The 23854-nt window shown below is 46.5% G+C and overlaps 1 protein-coding gene and 1 long non-coding RNA gene across 2 annotated transcripts in view; one reads left to right on the top strand and one right to left on the bottom strand.

The window, feature by feature from the left end:
- Positions 1 to 23845, bottom strand: part of LOC135919486 (fatty-acid amide hydrolase 2-A-like) — a 42056-nt gene extending 18211 nt beyond the window's left edge. Inside the window, exons 1-2 of the mRNA XM_065453345.2 lie at positions 23437 to 23845; positions 3501 to 3720 (exon numbers count right to left, since the gene is read on the bottom strand). Coding sequence (XP_065309417.1) covers positions 3501 to 3720; positions 23437 to 23625 — 409 coding nt within the window. The 5' untranslated portion in view covers positions 23626 to 23845. The remainder of the gene's footprint in view (positions 1 to 3500; positions 3721 to 23436) is intronic.
- The window catches only part of LOC135919488 (uncharacterized), a 40843-nt gene continuing 39919 nt past the window's right edge, over positions 22931 to 23854 (top strand). The window contains exon 1 of the long non-coding RNA XR_010569979.1: positions 22931 to 23057. This is a non-coding gene — a long non-coding RNA (uncharacterized lncRNA). The remainder of the gene's footprint in view (positions 23058 to 23854) is intronic.

Below are 23854 nucleotides of genomic sequence, written 5' to 3'. Positions count from 1 at the left end.
TCTAGACAAAATCCAGAGTGATTTCCGGCACCGGAGGTCGCTTTGGTCGGCGGTGCATGGACAGCACGAAAAAATTTCGGGGGGGGGCTGAAGCCCCATAAGCCACCCCCCCCCCCTGGCTACGCCCCTGCTCAAAAGGGAAGTGTATAACAGCTGTGTGTTACCAGTACTCACATATGCGGCAGAAACCTGGAGGCTTACGAAAAGGGTTCTGCTGAAATTGAGGACGACGCAACGAGCTATGGAAAGAAGAATGATGGGTGTAACGTTAAGGGATAAGAAAAGAGCAGATTGGGTGCGGCAACAAACGCGGGTAAACGACATCTTAGTAGAAATCAAGAAAAAGAAATGGGCATGGGCCGTACATGTAATGAGGAGGGAAGATAACCGATGGTCACTAAGGGTTACGGACTGAATTCCAAGGGAAGGGAAGCGTAGCAGGGGGCGGCAGAAAGTTAGGTGGGCAGATGACATTAAGACGTTTGCAGGGACAACATGGGCACAATTAGTACATGACCGGGGTAGTTGGAGAAGTATAGGAGAGGCCTTTGCCCTGCAGTGGGCGTAACTAGGATGATGATGATGATGATGATGATGATGATGATGATGATGATGTGCATAATGCGATAGATCGTCTGTACAAAAGCGTATAACATCGGAGTGGCTGGGCTCGTTCCCGTGAGGCTGTCCACGCTGGCTTCTTATCGCGTGGCTTTTGGACAAATCAGTAATGCGAAAAGAGTTCAGTTAGCCCAAGGGACGGAAGCGTAGTACTTGACCTGCAAATAGGTCACGTAATTGTCATCATCGTATTCTTTTTTTTTATTGCGATGAAGGCTTGCCCTTAAGGCATAATTCTTGGAGCGTATATGTGTATTATATGTGTGCATCGTATTCACGTGCGACATTTTGAATCAGAAGTGACGAAAACTGAAAAAAAATTGTGAACCATTCCACTCGGTGAAGGTTCATGAAGTGTGCAGCACCCGACAAAGAGCTGACGCAGAATTTTGAACAAAGGTACAACTACTTTATCATTCTTATCGGTGGTCATCGTGACGGAAAGTATGCACCCACACATATTTTTGTAAATCCGCGTTCATTCGTGTTATACATTCGTTATATACATTCATGTTTTCAATTTGCGATGCACTGAGGCAAAGAATTTGAGAGCAGTATCGCCGCACCGACTGGTGCAGTGGACTGGTGCCGTCAGCGCCTTCGCAGAGGGAGGGACAGTATGGGAACGCTAGCATGGTGACCGGCATCTGCAGTGAACTGTGGACGACGACGACGAGCGCGCGAGCAGTGTCACAAGTCATTGCTGATGATGATGGTTTTGCTCACACAGAGTGGTCGACGGACACAAAAAATGCACGGACCCCTAGCCACAAACAGTTTCGCTGTAAACATTATGATGGATAATATGAATCAAGTGACTTTGTGTGCTAGCAAAATCATAGGGCTTGTGTTCTTTTGAATCGTGCAGCATTTGGAACTTGACAATATATCATGTCAAACGCCGAATTTCCGCCATCATCTTCCGTTATGTAAAAGCAGAATAGTAGCGTAAAAGGCCGCAACAAACTGCTGGTAAATCCACTCTTTATTGCTCACTCACACAGAGCCTAGACAAACTTGAGACGTGCGTGTAAATGATTTACGCGATACTAGCATATATTGAGGGAGAATACGGGGAAGGCAGGACATGGAAATTCATGACGAGGAGCAAAACGAGAAGAGGGTAAAAGCGGTCGCTAACGTTTCGGTAAGTGGACTTGTCTTATTTAAGGCAACATATGATTCCTTCAGGCTTCTTCTAAAGGGGAGAGAGGGGGAAAGCCGAGTGGGTAAGGCAACGACCAAAGGTTTGTCAGCGGAGAGGGTGTAGAATTGGAAAGAGTGCTACTGGCACGGCCGATGACATGGTCGGGTTAGCCAGAATTGTGTGTTTTCGGGGTACGTGCCTGGCCGATGACAAGGGGGGGGGGGGGGGGGGGTATTATCTGTTTCGCTAGAGGACAGTGAGCTATCGCCTCTCTGTAAGAGATATTAGAAGAAGCTGCATAAAGCGGTGCTCGTTGAAAAAGAAAGTTACTAAAATGGAATAAATATGTAAATGACAGAATAAAGAAAGGGAAACAAGAAAGCGAAAAACAGAAAATAAAGCACTAAGCAACCAAATGAAAAATAACAGTGCTGTTGCCTATAGCTTCAAATTTAGCACAGCGAATAGATTCTAAAGCTTCCTTTCAAACGTTTATGTTTAGAAAACGTCTAACTTGAAGTAATATTTACTCAGAAGTATTAGCGACAATTCCAGCTATTTCTCGAAATCAATTTGTTGAAATTTAGTTATTTTTTTCGTATCGCTTCAGCGACACGCTTCTAAAATATATTGCAACACTGCGAATAAATCAGCCAAGAACATAAGCCGTGGTTTGAGCAACATTGGCTGCTTGTAACTTCTAGCATACGGCATGCACGTTTCCGCCGCTTGCTACAGCGTATGAGTTGGATTCAGTCTCTACATCTTGATTTTAGCTCGTATAGTTTACTGAATTTCTGCGAGTGTTCTTCAAATGGCCCTGCAAGGGCTTGTTTGCAAGCTCCACTAGTCCTCTCCGTCACAATGAGCTGTGCCAAACATGTCACCGATTGTGTTCACATGCCACTAGTTGTAGCCTTAGTTTGATGTTCGGCGTAGAATATGTCTCAAAAATATCCTATTCTTATACGTTTTGCAATAAATGTCTTACGTTTTCAGATGAAACACTTACAATTGAAATTTCTGCTTCCGTACATAGAGCACAGGTTTCTGTGCCGTGCTCGCATGTCTTGTCAAGCTAGGTAGGCAAGAACAGTGTATAAAGAAAGTATGTAATAAAGTACACACATCCTTAGTGTGCTTCATATGTGAAATCCCACTTTTTACACAAAGTTTCTGGTCGTGATAAAGAACCGGCTAGACGAACCTTTCAGTTTAGGTGACACTATAGCTATGACGTGCTGAAATAAATGATTTCAAGTCGTGAACTCCTTGGCACTATACAAGTACAATGTTACATCGCAGGCCTTCTTTGGAAGTGAAATACAGCTGAGAAGATGAACAATACTGACCAGCGTCAGTGTTGTTCTATTCCCCAATGAGCGTTTTCTTGCGTATTTTATTTCCTTGCTGTGAAACGTTCCAATGTCTGTCTCCAAATGTCCCAGGGATGTGCCTTGCAATGCTAGTGTGTATCGTTACGCGTGGTCCACTGCATGTCCTGGGAACATACACGAAGTGGAAAAGGGAGCCACTGGGCTTTCGAAGGTGTTAGCATGGGTGATAGCAAGGCCTTTCAACAACGTAGCAATGGCACCCAGCTTTGATTTGTTTTTCCTAGCATGTCTAGCCTCGAATGAAGAAAAGGTTGATGGTAACCCCCGAACTCTTTATAAGGGCCCTCCATGGCTGAAGGTTGCCGGAATAGCGTGCCAAACAACCCATAAAAAACCTTTGATGGCAATGCTGTTCTTGGCAGTGAACGGCAGCCCCAGCAACGGCTTTTCTTTGCTCATTTGGCTGGCGCTCATCTTTCCCGATGCCACCAGCCTGTCGACCTCCTTGGCGTCCTCGAGCGCTTCCTCAAACCTCTCCTCGACGACAGCATTGATGAAGGGCTGCACCTCCCTGATGCGCCTGATGTAGGCCGAGACGAGGTCGACGCTTTTGACCTGCGAGAATAAGGAAACGGCGTGTGAGGCAATAGCTCCCACAGCATGTTTGTTCGTTTGTTTTCGTTGTTTATTCAGACGACAATACCAAAAATAACTTTGTCTAGTCCACGAAACTCCTTCAAAGGCATGAATGCGGGATAATGTATCAAATCTCTCCCATCCCTAATTCTCTACACATATAACTTCGACAATAAAAGTGGTTGGGTTAAAAGTAATAATGAATTCGGGAGTCGGGGGAGTACAAGTACAAAAGCGAAGACAGAGAAAGTATACAATGTTCTCACTTCAAGATACATACTTATATCTATAAACGAGAAGAATGAAGGTTGACCGAGGGCCCTGATTTTTATTAGTCATATCATCAGAAGCCAACAAACACTGGCACCAAAGACAACATAGGGGAAATTACTTGTACTTAATAATTGAAAAAGAAACGAGAAATTAATGGAAATAAAAGTGGATGAAAAAACAACTTGCCGCAGGTGGGGAACGATTCCACAACCTTCGCATTTCGCATGCAATGCTCTACCAATTGAGCTACCGCCGATGCCATTTCCCCATACACTTTCTTGGGTATTTATGTTTCCTAACAGAACCCTATGAGTGTTAGCCAGCGCCACCACACACAAACCTTGACGGCGGATGTGGAACATTCTTTCACTAAAATGATGACCCGCCGTGGTTGCTCAGTGGCTATGGTGTTAGGCTGCTGAAGACGAGGTCGCGGGATCGAATCCCGGCCACGGCGGCCGCATTTCGATGGGGGGCGAAATGCGAAAACACCCATGTACTTAGATTTAGGTGCACGTTAAAGAACCCCAGGTGGTCGAAATTTCCGGAGTCCCTCACCACGGCGTGCCTCATAATCAGAAAGTGGTTTTGGCACGTAAAAACCCCATAATTTTTACTAAAATGATGAAAAGTAAACGAAAATTCACAGGGTCTCTTATGCTATCCCTAAGACGAATTGAAGGGTAAAGCCTAAGTGTCGATGCTTTAAAGACAGAATCATTACGTACACATCCCTCTTAATTCGCTTAATGTGCTTCGCTTAGTCATCCCTCTTAATCAGCTCACTCCTCCCCCTTAATTTGCTTAGTGCACTTCGCTTAGTTATCCATCTTAGTTCCAAAGGTCGAGGGTTCGACTCTCAGCCAAGGTGGTGAATTCGAGTGCCTTAACTCTATATAGAGGGAATTCTAGTGCCAGAGTTCCCTCTAGTATTTATTGTAGGAAACTACGATTCACACACGCAGCCCGCACGGACCTTGTTGTGGCATCGCTAGATGGCGCAACGCGTCTATTGGGATAGCGTGCCTCGTTGTCCTTCCCCCGCCGCTGCGCCCAGGGCGGCGACATTCATTGTTGGGTGCAGTGCCATTGATTTCAAGGACGTCCGCCATTGAAGTGACCATGCCTTCACACGCGCGCATGCCAAGGCGGAAGTTTCTTTATGAGCTTTAAAAGCTAAATACCGAAAACGTTTGCGGCCCCGCCGGCGCTTATTTGGACAGCGCTCACTTCCGGCTGGGAGCTGCTTCCGTCCGCCGTGTTCTTCCTGGGCCAGTCCAGCTGCTGAGTAAGATGGCGCTAGCACGCTTGTTTTCTTGCTTTCAAGAAAACAAACAGATTTTCAACGAAGGATGACTTCTGTATATCTATCCCTGTTTGCTGGAAGTCAGCGTACCTTTCTGGACGTTTCTTGCTGTCTGCTAATGCAATGCTTCATTATTCACTTCAACACAATGATTTACGCATATTAAATGCAATGATAGCACAACTGCGGGCGCCATGCACGTTTAGAAAAGCCCAGCATCAGTCTGAATAGTGCTAACCGGATTCGGCTATGAACGGAAAATTTCGCTTTGTGATCGTGGGTTCGTTCCTGAGCGCGAACGACGCGTAACCGCGCAGTGCGACATCCTACTTAAATTCGCTTAGTTGAGCTATTGTTGAGTATTTTAACAGCAACATACAGGAGATTCGGTAGTAGTTTTATCACAGTACAAAACGAAAGGAAAAGACACTGCCAGTCGCGGCAGTTGCTATCTGAGGTTTTGCGCACACAAGCTGCGGCCGGCAGAAATAAAAGGGATAGGGAAAAGATGGCAAAGGGAGTGACTGAGGATCGCAAGCAAGGACAGGGAAGAGCTACGTGCACTGTTTACGAAGTACGAAATTGAGTTTTCATTACTTGCACGCCAGTGTTCAGGCACAGTTCTGAATTGTACCACAGGCGAGTAACTGTTACAAACACTTGCAGTAACACACAGCCGATATAGGGACTTTGGCCAAAGCAAGCTCGCACAGTGGGTCGGTCGCCGCGCCTCGAAACATATGACTGGTTGTTGCGTGCCCCTGTGCACAAATTATTTCCGGAATGGTTGGAGAATGTTTCCGTTTCCGAAAGAGCCAAAACGAAGACTTCTCTGGATTCTCTGGGCCCGTTCAGGGCCTGTACTATGCGTAACAAATAAAAATAATAAATTAGGTACATCTTAACAGCCATTATAGCTTATATAAATCCTACTGCGCGGGCGGCCTTGTTTGCTTTAGTCCCACTTGCAGCTAAATTATGTCCATGCGAGAAACGTTAGAAGCATGCGCGTACGGCTCACTAGTGTTAGACTCACCTCTTAGTGTACTCCGGTACTTATTACTTCTGATAGATAAAATAACCCCTTTTCGTCTGTGCAGTAAGTAAGCCAACACATCCGAGTAAAACGACCATCTAGCCCCCCGATATTTTTGTTTGTTTTGTTTTACCCGACATTATTTAGTCGCTAAAGTTTATTTGTGATTGATATACCCACAGGCCCTTTGATGGCCGTAATCTCATCAGTTATTTATTATAAAGCCGGATGACTCGTCGAGTTTTGGGAAAGATTTATTTGCCATGGATAGAATCAAATACAATATTTTTCATTCGACTTGCAGGCTCAGTTTGAAAAAAAGTAGCTTTGAGCAAACCAGAGCAGACGGGTGGACAAAGCTGAGAACAGACGCTTTGCCACAGGTGTTCCCTTTCAGAGGCAAGATAGCGGACTCCAGCATGCTCATTAAAGGAGAGTGCACATCCCATAAGGGGATCACTTGCAAATTCTTAGGTTGCCTGCCCTGCATGACTATTTTGCAGACAGAAAAGTGTCGCTTTAAGTAGTATCCTCACAGAGAAAAAGGACGAGCACAAATGCTTAAGGAGATACCTTGCGTCTAATTGAGACACACAAAAGGAAGAAACGGACGATGCGTTGGTGGCTTGTAAATTTTCCAGTCACGACTTCCAACTGAGCGCGACACTTTTCAAAAAGCACAAATGCTTTCTGACAAGTGTCCTAGAAATTTCAGAAATGTCATATCGCGGTTATCCATACATATCCCCCCTACCACTTCGGGAGTGCCTCCATTGTTCCTTTTAAGTAGAATTTATAACATACACACAGCTTCAAGAAGAACACAAGGACTTAAAAAAGAAAGTTCACAAGCTCGAAAACATCTTGACAACTTTTAAGAAGAGTGTCAAGTTTCTGAACGAAGACCAAATACAAGCCCTGCCAAGAAATAGCCACCACGGAGCCCCGTGGTCACCGGCAACTGCAAAACAAGGTCTCCATATCAAATTCGCTTGCCGAGCTTCTGGCTACTAGACGTACAGAAAAGTACGTTACCCGCTTCGATCCAACAGGACTTTGGAACGTCGTCTACAGGGTCTGAAGATCCTGCCAGGAATCCTGACAGACGTAGTCGACCTTCTAGAAATCAAGGTCTAAAATAGGGAGCCGATTGAGAGAGAGTGCGTATTATTCCTCGATAAAAGGGAAATCGCTCAGGGTTTCGAGCTCGACCGTGCCGAAGATGTAGTCCTCGGGGGAAAAACACTGCCGCCTAAGCCAGGTGAATCAGCTAACCATGCTTTAGTGGTTATGGTAGGAGGTTCAAGCAAAAGTGGAAGCAGGTTATTGCCTACCATTTCACTGGGAGTCGTCGAGGGCAGTCTCATTAAGGACTACGTGTTAGAAATCGTGCGAGTATGCCCGAACATCTGTTTGAAAGTTCGAGTCGTAACATCCGACATGGGAGCGTACAATAGGTCAATGTTGCGAATGATTGGATTTTCCAGCCATAGAAATTATAACACAGTGTGTTCGATACCCCACGCCTGCTCAGAAGGACGAGATTTCTCTTTCAGTGCGGATGATGCGCATGTTTTGAAGAACAGAAGGTGCCAACTTCTAAACTCAATCATGTTTACGCTAAGCGAATCAGCTGTTGTTCAGCACAATTTGCCATCAGATCAGGTTAAAATAGAACATCTAAGCGCTGCTGTAGAGTACGACGCTGAAAGAAAGCAGAAAGTTGCGCCGAAACTCTCCGAAGTACATGTCAGTGGCGGCCACTTTACGAGAATGAAAGTAAGCATTGCAGTGCATTTTTTTTGTTCGAGAAGGTCCACCTGGAATTATATATTTGGTAAAGGAGAAAGTAATAGTTCCGGAAGCAAAGACCACCGCGTGGTTCCTAGAACTTGTGTACAAGTGGTATTCACAATGCGGCACCCATCGCTCGCACTTCTTCGCGGCACCCATCACTCGCACTGAGTCTCGAAGACATGAGAAAATATCATGCTGCTGTAGACACACTAAGCATGGCTGTGGAGCCGATTTCATGAATGGACATGGGAAACACATCCCAATGGAAACCTTATCAGGCTGGCTTACTAATTGCCACGAATTTCGTTATACGCCTGCAAGATATTCTATTGCAGAGTGAAAGTTGCAGGTTTTTTCCTCAAAGACAGACTACCGTAAAGCTCTTTGGAAAACCTCTTTTCTGTTGTGCATCTCAGTAAGCCGGTGCCCAATGCATATGGCATGAAGTGCGCACTGAAGCCGGTGTGTGTCAGCCAGTTTTTGCACATACAAAGGACATCGAGCTACGATGTAACCGACTCCCAATATCTCATTGATGTACTGTCGCAAACCAAGCAAGAGTGTGCAACGACCGATTTGAGACAGATAGATGAGTAGAAAATCCTTTTCATTGAAGAATCGTCTTCAGTCGATTCAAATATCGTGTTCCACATAGAAGGATTCATCTTCAACTTGATTCATCTTGAAGAAGATCGACCAGTGTGGCCAATGTAAGGCTTCGCTGTTAAGTTCTGCAAGCTACCAGCGAATACGCAGACCTAACGGGCTTTAAAGAGTATGTTCGAGAAGGCGAAAACTTGCACTGCTCAAGTCAGGAAGTCATGCGCCTGTTGACGCACTGCGAGGCACATTTCCAAAGAATACCTGCTTGGACGGAGACGCTCCTTTTAGTTAAGACATTAGTACGTGATGTGACGGCCTATCTCCACAAGATGGAGCGTTCAGCTGTAGAAATTTGCCAGCACCACAGAGAGAATGTTCAAATGTATCTCATCTCCACTTACTCCAGAATACGGCTCCGCATACATGTGAGGAAAATGATGGCGAGAACTGTTGATGGGCATGACAGTAAGACTTTCGCCGAGGCTAGTTTTGAATGAATCCTTGTTTACTATATACATGCTTCAGCGATCTCGGTCTAAACCAAAAAAAAAACGAGACGGCGAAATTTTTTTTTTTTTGAAAATTTAGGTCGTCTTCCACCCAAAGCGACTTCCACCTTTTCTTGTTTGCTTTCATTTTTCTAGTTTTACTACGAAAGAAATAGAACCGGAAGTGTAACTCTGAACCCTAGTCATGTATGTTATATGTATTTTTATATGACCATGTACTGATCATTTACTTCAAAATAAATGGTGCAATGTGCCAGGTGTGCCGCCAAGTAAATTACGCTGTGTCTGCCACTCTTTTTCTCCAAAATATTTGACAACCGTTAGCGTCTTGCTGACACGAACCCGGTAGCTTGGCCCACGCGCTGCGCTGCCGAGGTCGAGGGTGTGATCCCGGTTGCTACGGGAAGCATTTAACTGTGGCGAACTGTAAGAAACGCACGTGCACTTACATTAAGGCGCGTGGTAAAGAACACTAGGCGGTGGAAGGTAATTCTGAGTCCCCTAATACGGCGTGCTTATACATGTATAATCAGTTCGTGGTTTTGGTATGTAACACTTAAAAGCTGTTACAGTTCAAGAAAATGCGCTGTACTCACCCCGGTTTTATTCTGAAACGCTACTTCTCCGGTCTCTTAAATTTGTTGCCTAATAACGGTGAACAGACCGTCGTGCGGGATTAAGTAGAACAGGTCCTCGATGTCAATCGAGGACCTGAATCGAGGATCTGAATCGATAAATCGAGAACCTGAATCGACAGGAGTGTGCACAGAGCATTTGCTTGAACTGTTATGCTTTTATTTAAGTTCCACAGCCATTGCGTATGATGGAAACTACTGTGTGCGGAAGACTGGAATATGTAAGTTTCTTCAGTTTCACCTATTCTTTGCGATATCTATCTGTCGGCGTTTGATCAACGAGTTCAGCAACTAATTCCCGGGCATCATATCCTGCGCATTTTCCATTATGCCGATGACTACTTAGTCATACTCCACGTGTCCGCACAAGATAAGCTTAATAATGCCATAGATTGCGTATTAAAGATATCCCAAACAGATCTGGGGAAGGGGGGTTGGGGGAGGGGGCTCACATTCACCCACCATTTAGCCAGGGATACCCCCCTGCAGTTATTCGACCTCAGTCTTCATGTTGACCCAAAACACACTTGTTGGTATTACAACTTGAGGACAAAGGATGCCCCACTGCCGTTTGAAAGTGCACATTCCAAGCAAGAGAGCCAATATAACCCTAGCTTGTAAGCCCGCCTTGGAAAAATCATGCAAGCATAAATTACAAACCAGTTTCAATCAGCAAATTAGGCGTCTCTTCTCGGCTGGTTACCCTCAGAGTTTAATCATAGGCGTCTGCGAAAGTCTTGGAAAAACTTAAAGATAGAAAGCAACAGAAAAAGGATATTAAGAAAAACTGCATATTCATCGAGTTTCGCACAACATAAAAAAGTAGCAAGCAGCTATGGGTTCAAGGTCATTTTTTCGGCCCCATGCAAGCTCAGTATAGTGTGTTCCATGGTGGCAGGCAAGAGAAAGAGTGGGCCACAGTGTTCAACCATGCACGAAACGCACTACACAGATTGTGTTTGTGGGGCAGGGTATACGAATTCCTTGACATGTGACAACGTTTATATTGGACAAACGGGCAGGTGTTTGAATAAAAGGGCACGGGAACACTATGCAGTGGCTTGTAAGGAACGAGGTAGGAGGCACTTTGGCCCTACACTGTGATAGATGCAGAGGAAAAGAAGAGGGAGGAAGAAACAATCCTTGCAGGCATATTTTTCGTAACATAACGTTCCTGTTCCATTCGAGGGATCAGACTGAAAGGGAGATTGTCAAAGCGTTCTACATACTAAAAACGGCAACAAATGTATCAGCACACCATCTGTCTCGTTGCTTCCAGAAGAATTTTCTGGAATATGCCTTTTAAAAAAAATTATGCGGTATGAAGTTCTTTTTCGTTTTTGTCTTTTGGTTTTGTTTGTTGTAGATGTTTTGTGCTGTGACTGCGGCCGAACGTTAGTCTTTCTACTAAGTTTCACTCTTTCCGTAGCCAAGTTTATGAATTCAAAACGCCGCCGTCACCCCCACTTTCCACGGTTGTTTTCAGTAAGCAATATTGTCACGTCGTGGTGGCGTTGAAGAACACAGTAGCAATACCGTGAACGACAAAACTAACTTTTATTGGGCGAACCTGTGCCCACAAAGCAGGACACGCTTATAGCACAACGATAGCGGCGAACACGGTTGGCGATCGTCGAAAATCTGATCAGCGGGTCAAGCGCGTCGCACTTTATACAGCAGTCGTCGAATGTTCCAGACTAACCGTTGGGACCCGCGTGCCTTCCACAAAGTTCTACACCATTCGCGTCAGGCGATGAAATCAGATAACACAAGGTTCGGCGACAACAAACAGCGAATAGAAGCATCGATAACTATCCAGAAACTTCGGATACATTCCGGCGCGTCCCGCGCTGTGCGATAACATTTGTTAGGCGGCGAAATGTGGTCGCCCGATAAAGATAAGTATACGTGCCAATATTTTGAGCCTTCATGCTTTCATGATGTCATTGCCTCATTTGTTGATCGGTGTGATATTCCCCGTTTATCGCTATGTCGTCTTTTGTTTTATTTTTCTATTTTTATTGCCTTTTTGTTTTCTTCAAACGATTTTATGCTCTCATCCTTCGCCGTTACACTGGTTAAGTGCCATATCCATTTCCTTCACATGCTCGCGGTCTCCTACTATTTTTCTTTCTGTGCTTTTTTTGTGTTACCTCTCTCTCTTTTGATGATGCTGTAAGAAAGGCTCATGGTTATTTTGGTGATCGCTTGTCGCAATCTTGGTCTGCACTGTTACCCAGCAGATAATATTTACGTTTTTCTGTTTATCGGTAAATGTGAGAGTGACAATGTGGACACGTCTACAGGTTCCTGAATGAAATATATGTATGTTGCTTGCTTTCCAAAAATAAACAGTTGGCAGTCTGCGCTCGTGGTGGGGTGTTTCTTTCTTGTGTCCTCGTTTTCTTCGCGCAGTTAAAAGGAACGTCTAAGACTGCTGAGATTGTTGGCCGTATCTACTTGAAAGGAATCTCCAGGATTAGAAGTACAACTTCCGACGTGTCCCCCAAAGTTAGGGGCAAAATACATAGGTGTTCCAGTTACTTTTGCGCTTAAATGTATAAAAGACCATGGTAAAGAAGTAAGTGGAACAACAGTTAATTTTTGCGTCGAGTTTGACGGCGTACATCCCGAAACTGGCGTCAGTCTGGAAATTCGTTCAATGCGGATGCGCGTCACATGCTCACCGGCTTATATTCATAAATTTCAATATGAACCGTAAAGTAATGACTTATTCAGTTAATTATAGAATTTATTTACTTCGTTGAATATGTATTTCGATTTATCATGCAAGTAATGTCCGCCTATCTGAGTATTCCATTTCAATGACTAGAATTATGTTGCCTGCTACAGGGGATCTTTAAAAATCCGGTAAACTTAAATATGAACACACCGTATATTTTGGCAATGAACATTCCCTTTCTCTTAGTGAGATTTGTCACCATGCCTCTCTTTCTGAAATGCTGCTCTCATCATGGGTCGTTCAATTACAGAACTTAAGACAAATGCGATACTTAGGCACTATGCTTATAAAGTCAGAAATTATCAAGCTATACAACAGGCGGGAAATTTTCACAAGACGAATGTATGGGCTTATACATTATTTAGGCTAGATAGCTGCAATTAGGGTGTTCAGTATTAGTGTTTAAAGATCACGCATTCTGCCTAGCTTTTTTTTTCACTTATTAAAAAGAATAAAAACCACGATATAATTTTAGGTGTAGTGAAGGGCTTCGACATAATTTGGACCACCTAGGTTACTAAACGTGCACCTAAATTTTAGTACACGAGCGTTCTTGCGTTTGGCCCCATTTCAAATTCGGTAGCCCCCGCCGTCATCGAAACCGAGACCTCGAGCTTTCTTTTGAAACTCTCGTAGTATGTCTATGCTAATGTAAGACTGTTTCCGGCCACGTGCTCTTTACCATTCATACTTTCACACGTACGACTTTCATCTCGACGAACACAGTACTTTCAGTTATTGTGAACGCTGCTGTAATTTATCGCCATGTTTTGTCCTATATCTTTTCACGGCATCACGGAGCTAAAGTGTTACGGTCCAAAGTTGCGTCAGTCCTATCGAAGGACAACTTCTAAAACGTTTATTGTACACATATGCGTCAATTTTGTTTTTCAAGCAATCTTTTTTTTTTTTTGCGTAAGCGAGAGCGCGGCAAGAACGACCCGTTATGTGCTGGGCTCAAACCTTATTCTAGTATTGCGTTACTGTAAACGTCCCACCTCCGTTTTTGAGGTGATGTTTAAATATCGCAATGCTCGCAATCGCACATACTGCGATAATTAGAAATATTCACGCTCCCAGCGAGCGCAGAACCTCAACTATCGCTGTTCGTCATTACGCGTCTTCGCGTGTTTCGACACAATATGGTGGCGCAACCACACGTCTCACCACCCTATACGAAGAACGTGGCATCGATGCACCCTAATTAAGAAGCAAAAGCGAGGAGTCCTGTTGCATACATGCCTTATACATGATGAGTGTTGACGCTGTCAATACGATGCGTAGCTGCATTGGTTCAATACTAATTGCATTAACATTGACATTCGTCGTGAGATAGATCCTGCCCGATTTTTTTTTTTTTGCTTTCACTTCCGCCACAATACGAATGCAAAACGATCCTGAAATACTGCATATATAAGATTCTAGTCTGTATTGACATACAAGCACTCCTGCACCTATTTTACCTAGTGGTACCTACAGGACTACGTAAGTAATGAATGAGATCAAAATGTTCACATACTAATTAGACGACAACATAGTCATGTGCCGTACAACTCGCACAAAGCCATAATGCTACGAGCGCGAATCAGAAAGCCAAATTACGGCCGTAAATGCGAAGTCAAAATATCCATTCCCAACGGTGGACGTTTCTTCGACCGGCTCGGCCTTACCGGCCGGTAGCTCCGTGGCGCGGCGCTTCTGTCAGTTGTCGAAGATGGCGGTTAACCTCCACGACAATGCGAGACGACATGTGGCAACAGAACCGCCGACAAGCTCCGGTCATTTCATTGGGAGGGTCGGCACCACCCACCATACACTTCGGACCTCGCCCCTAATGATTTCCGAGTTTTCGGTACACTGGAGAAGTTCCTGGCAGGACAGCGATTCACGTGCAACGATGAAGCCGATGACAGCAGTCTGACGGTGGTTCCACAGTCAGCCGGACGAATTCTACCTCCAGGGCATCTCAAATTTAGTGCTGCGACGGGACAAATGTCTGAACTGGTGGGGAGACTATGTGGAAAAATAGTGCAAGGTACGTAGAATGGTGTGTACACTTGTAATCACTTGTTTGTACCCTATTTTGGCCAATAATAAAGAGGGGAAAATACTTTCTGATTCGCCCCCGTAAATATATTTACATGAGATGACTTAGGTTTACATGAGCCGATTTTAGGTTTCGATGTGTCTCATGTGATTTCTGTTGTCAATTGTTGTATAATGCGATACGTCACCTGTGTGTCTGACTTTCTTTTTCGTTCTGGATACCTTTCTTTTGTTGGGTGCCGGCTTTTTAGTTCATTTTCAGTATATTTGTTCTAGGTGAAAAAAAAAAATAAGTACCCGGCGCCACCTAAAGGCGCCAACACTTTCTAAATATCATGTAATAAAAACAAACAGAATAATTGAAGAAACTTAGAATAAAACACCTGCAAGTGATTAAAACTGGGTTGCAACGACGTTCACTGATCGCACACCATCCTGCATAAAGATAGTTCCTATCATAATCTGATTATCGATAAAGGTTCAATCGTAGACAGCGTTTTCTTCGGCTTACCCGCCGTGGTTGCTCAGTGGCTATGGTGTTCGGCTGCTGAGCACGGGGTCGCGGGATCGAATCCCGGCCACGGCGGCCGATTTCGATGGGGGTGAAAACACCCGTGTACTTAGATTTACTTAGACGTCAAAGAACCACAGGTGGTCGAAATTCCCAGAGTCCTCCACTACGGCGTGCCTCATAATCAGAAAGTGGTTTTGGCACGTATGACCCCATTACTTAATTTTTTTTCTTCGGTTTTGCAAAGGCTTTCGATAAGTACGTCACAAACTTGTCATTTTTAAGCTTAGTAAATGACATCTCGATCCTAATCTGTTCGCATGGCTATAGGTCACTTTCTTTTTAATCGATCACAGTTCGTTGCATCTAATAATCACTTTTCTTCATTTAGCCCCGCTGAATCTGGCGTTCCTCAAAGATCAGTTTTAGACCCTCTCCACTTTCTGAATTACATTAACGACTTACCCAGTGAGATCTATTCTAACATTTACCTCTTTCCCTACGATTGCGTTATTCTTCGTGAACCTTCTGACACTGCTGGTAGAAATATCCTGACAAATGAGATTAACGCTGTCTGTAACTGGTGAGACTTGAGTTTAATACAAATAAACCCCTCTAAGTGCAAAACCACGCGTGTAACCCGCCATGAACTTCGTGTTGCAACCTAGTGTCTTAACAATGCTACCACACAGATTACATCTTACAGATGCCTAGGTGTTCATATAATCTCTACACTTCCCTGGCCTTTACACATCGACAGCGTTATCAATTAAGCTAATCGCATGCTAAGTAGCATCCCTCCAAACTTCTCGCCCACTCCATCATTATTAAAGTTAATTTTATACAACATGTCAGTTAGGAGTAAAATATAATACGCTTCATCAATTTGGGGCCCGTATGCTGAAACGCTAGCCCTGTCTCTCGAACGTGTTCAGACTAATTCCTCGAGCTTCACATTAAGCAAATATAACCGCACGCGAAGCGTAACTACTTTGAAAAAAACATCCGGTAACTTCCAGCACTTTTCGCTCGTCGCAAATACTTTCGCTTAGATCTGTTTCATAAAAAATATACTTTCACAATTGACATCTTCGTAATATTCTTATGTCCCCCCCAACCTACATCGCACCTCGCGTTGATCACCACAACGTGGTTTTGAATTCCGCAGTGTCGCACTAGAGCTTGTCATGAGCATTTTGTTCTCAGGACCTGTCAAGAATGGAACCACCTTCCCTGCGCGATGGTTGCTAGAGAAAACCACGCACATTTACGCACGTTCGTAATCTAAAGCCTCACTTCGAGCTTCGCGCGACAATAACTACGTCACTTGCTACCTTTCTTTATTCTTTATTGTTTGGTAAACTTTTTTTTTACCCCCACTCCCTTCTGTAATACCTTGGTGGTATTGAGGGTATAACAAACAAAAGGAAAAAAATAATGCAAGTACAGCGATGATTTAGGCATCAATGGAACATGCAGGGTTCCTTTTGCCACGGCGATCGTCTACTACTCATTCATCACCAAACCAAAGTACATCAGAGGATGTGAAACTACGGAGTGAAAACGCCTCCATGCGCACAGCTAATATTATTGCACCAACACACGAGGCCATTGGCGCGTGATAATCAATTCGCGACGGAAAGGTAATGGCCAAAGTGTAATATATGACAATTCAACTCAGGGCAGGGTCATCTGTATATGAAGGGCAGTTATTACGTCTAAGTTTACACCCCCCCCCCCCCCATGCGTAGTAACCAACAAAATACAAGGGTAGCAGCTTCTTTTGAAAATTTTCAGCGTGGTGAATTGTTCTCACTGCTCTGGGATTGTCTGTGTATCTGCCGAGTGTTGTATTCTCATTAGAAACCTTTCATAAACTGTAAAGGCGTTTATTAGTCACCGCAGTTTCGGCGCGACCGTTGGATCAGGGCACTGACTCCCAGCACGAGCGGCGTTACCCGAGCAAAAGCGCTAGAGAGATTCACCCACTAGAAAGTGCTGGAGAGGATGGCCCACTATAGCGTACCTTTTCTTCGCTACATTTACCCCCAGGAACAAGAACGGAGCCGTCCGGCGACCTAACAGCTCCTCTCTATGAGTGAATCATAGCACGGCTTGAGGCGCTCGACGTTCACAATGTCTCGTCCACGACGGCGCATGTCCGAAGACGGTTCAACGGGTTCGGTCACGTGGTTGACGGGGGATGAGCGTTCGTCGACACGGTAGGGCCCTTGATTCTTGGGTAGTAGTATTGAAGATAGAGCAGATGCAGTGGAAGGAACCGAGAGCCACACAAGGGCTCCAGGAAGGAAAGTGGGCACAAAGGTTGTGTCACCACTAGTGCTCTTCAGGCGCCCTTGGTAATTGGAGGTAAAGGCCCGAGCGAAATCGCGGCACTATTCAGCATTTCTTGCCGTGGCAGGAATGGGCGTACATTCAGGTGTATCCGGGCGGTATGGTAGAATTGTGTCGATGGTATGCGACAGGTGCCCTCCGTATACAGTAAGAAAAAGGGTGAAAAGCCGGTGGCGCTCTGAGTAGCGGTGTTGTACGCTGTTATGCCATACTACGAGCACCACGTGGCAACCACAAGGCGACGGGAACTGCCATACTACGTGCACGACATGGCTACCACGAGGCGACGGGAGCTCCCACTCCCACTTCTCCGCGACGAATCAAGAATTCGACACGGGAGGCTACTTCAAGAAGCGTCCAGCCATCTCCCCAACGAATCAAGAATTCGACGCGGGCGACGTCATCACCCTGCCCCACCTGGTTCCTGCATTGTAGAGCACAGCGAGTCGCTTCCACCCGCCCAGTCGGTGTGATGCGTTCTTACTGCTACATGTATGCTATAATCCACTATCTGTAAGTATTATGTAAAGTTCTTCCTTTCTTCTTCGTCTGCGGAAAGAGTCGGTCTTTCGTCCTCCACCCCGAAATCACAACAACGCGTAGTTCACGAAGGGTAAAATGACGTCCCTATTCGCATGATTGGAGGCGACGTACATGGCAAGCATGTCGCCGAGTGTACGTTTGAAGCGTTCCGTAAGGCCCTTGGTTTGAGGATGGTACGCCGTGGTTGTACGATGAACAACCACTGTGGAACGGTGACACTCTTTAAGAATGGATTCAACTACTTCCGAGAGGAAGACATGTCCGCCATCACTGAGCAGTTCCTGAGGTTGCCCATGACGCCTGAATAGACGATGCAGGAAGGGGGCAACATGGCGCGCTGTAGCTGAGGGAGGGCGGCACTTTTGACGTTGAGGTGGTCAACTTCCACAATGGCCCAGCGGTTTCCAGCCGATGTCAGCGAAAAGGGCCGATACAAATTGATGCCGACGTGCCCAAACGGCAGAGTAGGGCGAGAAAAAGGTTGCAAAATGGCTGGTGAGAGACGGGGTGAAGATTAACGGCGCTGACAATCGGGCCAAGAGCGAATGAACTTCTGAACGTAGCTGTACACCCTGGTAATCTTTTAACAATAACGCGCGAGCGCCGACCAGACGACGTGTCAGTGGCCTTGCAGCAGTGAGGGGCACTCCTGAAGCGAACAGTGCAGCAGCACACATTCGAACTAGAGTTCGCCTTGCACGACCGCACGTAAGGTTGCAAATCCCGCCGTCCCTGGCCACTACAAGGCCGCGGAGACGCCTCGCCATCGACGCTCGCATGCTATTGCTAAAACATTGCAAGGGTGTACTATCGGCCAAAAAAGTAAACGGACCACGGCGCAGCTGGCCGGAGCGGCTGCGGGGCCGCACCGGGGCGCTGCTATCTCGCTCCGCACGCTGACGGCGAGAGTGCCCCGAGTGACGCCAGACTTCGCCCTCTCTCTCGCGCGGATCCTTGTCACGCTTGATAAATTTCTAGAGCGCCGTTCGGTTGCTCTGCTGCTGACAGTCGCGACGAAGGGGAGTGTGCATCGCCGGTAGTTTAGAACATGGCGCTGTCGAACAGTAGTGGACGGCCACGGGGAGTCAAACCGCGTCACTGAGAAGGAACGAAGACTCGTTCTTAATGTTGTTTTGCTTATATTCACCATACCTCTCATATTAGTGCATTTCGCTGGCGTCCACCGCTGCTCGATTTTAGGCAACACTACGAAAGCAGCCGCAATGCGGCTACGGTGAAGCGCGCTTGCAGGTGGCAAGCTGTACTGCCGGCGCGGGTTCTCTGTCGATATTACTTTTCCGGCATTGTCTCCAGCAGTGGGTTTATTAACTATAGCAGTGCTCCTCTCCACACTGCTTTAATTCGCTACTACAATACACAGTCCGTTATTTTCTGATCACAGTCCGTAATTTCTGATGCTCAGCGCAGTGGGCGGCCAAGGCTTACAACGTTGGAAGAGGTCCAACGTTGTAAGCCTTGGCCGCCCACTGCGCTGAGCATCAGAAATTACGGACTGTGTATCAGAAAATAACGGACTGTGTATTGTAGTAGCGAATTAAAGCAGTGTGGAGAGGCGGAAGAGGACCAACGTTGTAAGCCTTGGCCGCCCACTGCGCTGAGCATCAGCAATTCTACCGTATTCATCCCTATAGGCTTGAATAATGCGGTTCACCGATGTTCTGCTCCTCCTGGTGCGGCGGCAGATTTCACGCTGAGGGACATCTTCTATGCTAAGCCGCACGATGCGCCTTCTCTCCTCGATCGGCACCCAAGATGGCATTTTTGCTACGAAACGAATGCGACCGTTCTCGTTCTTAAAAATTTCCTAGTCTTCCAGTGTCCGATGGCTGGACAGAATCATATCTGGATAGCAGCGCGCACTACAAAGCGCGTCGCCGACACCGTTCCAGAGAATAAAAAGGAAATATTGAACGCCGGTGTCCTATTGGCACCTTTGCTGTGGCACCGCGGATCAGCTTTGGCATGCCGTGAAGAAAGAGTGGGAAGCGCTGCGCAGACGACCGCATCTAGTAGCAGCGCTCTATGACTCGATGCCAAGGCGAGTAGGCCAAGTAATCGCGGTCGACGGCGAATTTTCATCCCATTGAGGACCTCTTCCACGCATGGAACCCCATTTTTTATTTTCTTCCGTGAATAAACTTTCACGAGCGACTTGTTTTTCCGATTAATTCTTTCCAATCATCTCTTTCTGACGGTACTTTTGTAAAGAAAGTTTCATAACGGACTGTGTATTGTAGTAGCGAATTAAAGCAGTGTGGAGAGGCGCACTGCTATAGTTAATAAACCCACTGCTGGAGACAATGCCGGAAAAGTAATGTCGACAGAGAACCCGCGCCGGCAGTAAAGCTTGGCACCTGCAAGCGCGCGTCACCATAGCCGCCGTTGCGGCTGCTTTCGTAGTGTTGCCTAAAATCGAGCAGCGGTGGACGCCAGCGAAATGCACTAATATGAGAGGTATGGTGAATATAAGCAAAACAACATTAAGAACGAGTCTTCGTTCCTTCTCAGTGGCGCGGTTTGACTCCCCGTGGCCGTCCACTACTGTTCGACAGCGCCATGTTCTAAACTACCGGCGATGCACACTCCCCTTCGTCGCTACCGTCAGCAGCAGAGCAACCGAACGGCGCACTAGAAATTTATCAGGCGTGACAAGGATCCGCGCGAGAGAGAGGGCGAAGTTTGGCGTTACTCGGGGCACTTTCGCAAATTCAACAAGAGGGGACACTCTTCAAAAACTGGCAACAGGATACACGTCACGCCTAGTTTCAACAACAGCCGTTAGTTGACGCGAGCATCAGAAAAAAAGAATGTGAAATAAACTTCCAGACAACCTTTCATTTTTTTTATTCCTTCCCACTAAAAGTGGAAAAGTTTTGCGTGTAAATGAACTTATAGTTTGCAACTTTTTGTTGCGTTGCCTAGCAACAAGCTAGCGGCCCGCCAGACGCGTGTGCATACGTCATGCGCCAGACAAGCCGCAGGAGTGAGCGAGGATGGTCGTACGTGCGAAGCTCGCGTGCTCGGCAACCCGTTTGTTTTGGATACAGCCCATTTTATTGGCCTCCCGGCCTTCTCTATGCTTCTCTTGCGTCTCGTCTGCATTTCGACACGGCACCGCTGCACTACTGGACTACGGCAAGGTGAGAAATTGTGTTTGACAGTGTGCGGCTCATTTTAATCACATTTAGGCTTCGTGCGAGTGGCGCAGTTAGCGAAAAACAGCACCGCCGTCCTGGCGCAGTTAAATTGAGTTAATGCCTCGTTCTGGGAGATGTTTGCGACGCTTTCTATGAGCCTCAACATTACTGTAACTTATTTCGGTAGTTTTTAGGCACGCTTGCCGCGCCCGGCTTATTGACGCAGTAAGCGAAAACCGACTTGGCTGTGTGACGCATTTGCGCGTGTATATGCGTGCACTACGTCGTAGCGCCTAAAACAGACAAGTTTTGGCGCATTCTGTGGCCCCCAACATTATTGTAACTAACGTCGTTATATTTGGGGTAGTTTAGAAGCACGGTTGCCGCGCCCGGCTAATTGACGCAGTTAGCGAAAAGCAGCTCGGCTGTGTGCCGCCGTTAGTTTCGCGTGTACTGAATCTTACTGGTAGAAGTTCGTGACGCATTCTCTGACCCGAAAGAGTATTGTAATTTATTTGGTAACTTTTTGGGATATCTCGAGGCTTGCTCGCCGCGCGTGGGGTTGTGAAGCTGTTAGCAAAAAAGCAAGCCGGCCATAGTGAGTTAGTTTTGCGTGTACTGAATTTTAGTGGGACAAGTTTGTGACGCATTTTATAGCCCTGCAACAACATATACCTTATTTCGGTACTCACGCTTCTCAAAAACGCGACGAGCGATTGCCGAGAGTGATAACGCGGGAGTGTTGCATGCGCCGGCAGGACGCGTAAAAGATAACACGGAGGAGCTCAAGAACATGACATTTATGTATTCTGAGCGACTGAAAACAGGCTTTGCACCCACGAGTCTGACTTTAGTGCGATTAGAAGGCATTATGCGAGCGTGTAACATGGTCTGGCTGAGCCTGTGTTGTAGCCACCTTTGTGTACTTGGCATACCATCGTGTCGACTGAGGCCAAGTTGTTTGGGAAACGCGCAGTCACCCGCGTATTTGTGCACTTAAAGTGCAGGAAATAATGCCCGGGAAAGGAGGGGTGCTTGAAAATCGGATGTTCACATTTATGGCATTGTTTGGGACGAGTCTTTGCTGCGAAATGTACCTAAAAGTGAATTTATCTGTAATGCCACTCATTCACCACTTACGCATGTTTCGCCTCTACACGCAATACTCCTGTTAGGTCAATATACCGAAATGATGCATGCTTGTAATTTACTTTCAGCTGATGGAATCCGGTGGAGCATCGTACGGCAACGACTGCTGCTTACCTGGTGCCACAACTTTGGATGAATGCAGAAGAAGCACGGAACGAGCATTTATATAGAGCAAAATAAACATTTCATCATTTCAGAAGACGTCTTTCGTTTTCTTTATGAAATTGCAGCTGACAGATTCGGCGCAGTCTTGTAAAGGTCAATCGCAATCATTTCTACTTAATAATGAAACGATTCCACGCCAAGGCCACGCGAGGTTCAGCAGAAGCGAAAAAAATGAATGCCGCGCCGAGCAGCGGAGCCGGCGCGGCCTGTACCAACCGGTGTTCAAAACGCGCGCGCCCAAAACCGAAACCGGAAAGAGTCAACAACATCCGCTTGGTGCGCTACAGTCAATTCGGCCGCTGGGCTCTATGGGAGTGTCCGCTGTTGTTGAAATGTCTTTCTCTATGCTTTCGCCGTCAGCGCGCGGAGCGAGGTAGCAGCGCCCCGGTGCGGCCCCGCAGCCGCTCCGGCCAGCTGCGCCGTGGTCCGTTTACTTTTTTGGCCGATAGTACATCCCTTGCCAGCAGTGCCGCTGTCGAATGCTCTGGTAAGTTTTGAATATTCCCGAGTGGGCACACTGTGAATCAGAGTGGAATGACGCGCATAGTTCTGAACGCAGACTGCGGGGTACTACTAGCAACCACCGGTGACGATCGGCGGTGTAATTGCGAATTGCGCCGGTGGAGTATAGGTCGTCGCGAATGGCGAAATGATCAGCTTGACGACGCAACAACTTTAACGTTTACGCCTTTGTTATATTTTACTGCGTTTATGAGAGCCTACCATAAAGACACAAGCAGCTGTCCGAGCGACTTGTGTTTGCCGCTGAGGCAACATTTGTCGAATCTAGAAAGTGCCGCCCTTCTGCAGTGATCGCGTTAGATTTGAATAGACGCGTTTCGCGAGAAGTTGAAAGGTTGCTTCACCTTGCCATTTCTGATGTCGGCCGCAAGAGATGTCGCAGAACGCAGCAGAAGCTTGTCGGCGGCAGCTGGCAATGGCAGAGGCTTTTTCCAGAAGAACCATAGTGCAAACACCAGCCTGGCCACAGTGCACCACAAGTACACGCCCAACTCCAACAGCAGCTCACGGCAGGTTTCTAGGATGGAATCCATTGCACGAGGGACGCTGTGTCAGAGTTTGCCAGCGTACACAAGTATACCGCTTATCGCTGCACGTACGCGCTGAAGAGGCTTCGCGCTATCTCGCTTCAGACGGGTCTGGGCAGTGTATACCTTCGTATCAGCTGCTCTGGATAGCGCAGTCAAAAATAGCGGACAACAGACTGCACAGCGATCGCCGAGCCATAGGACGGTTGCCGGAGGGAGTACAGAGCGTTTCTAG

The sequence above is a fragment of the Dermacentor albipictus genome, chromosome 3, assembly GCF_038994185.2.
Source record: "Dermacentor albipictus isolate Rhodes 1998 colony chromosome 3, USDA_Dalb.pri_finalv2, whole genome shotgun sequence".
In the NCBI taxonomy this organism is placed as follows: Eukaryota; Metazoa; Arthropoda; class Arachnida; order Ixodida; family Ixodidae; genus Dermacentor; species Dermacentor albipictus.
This window is presented reverse-complemented; position numbering and strand designations above follow the sequence as displayed.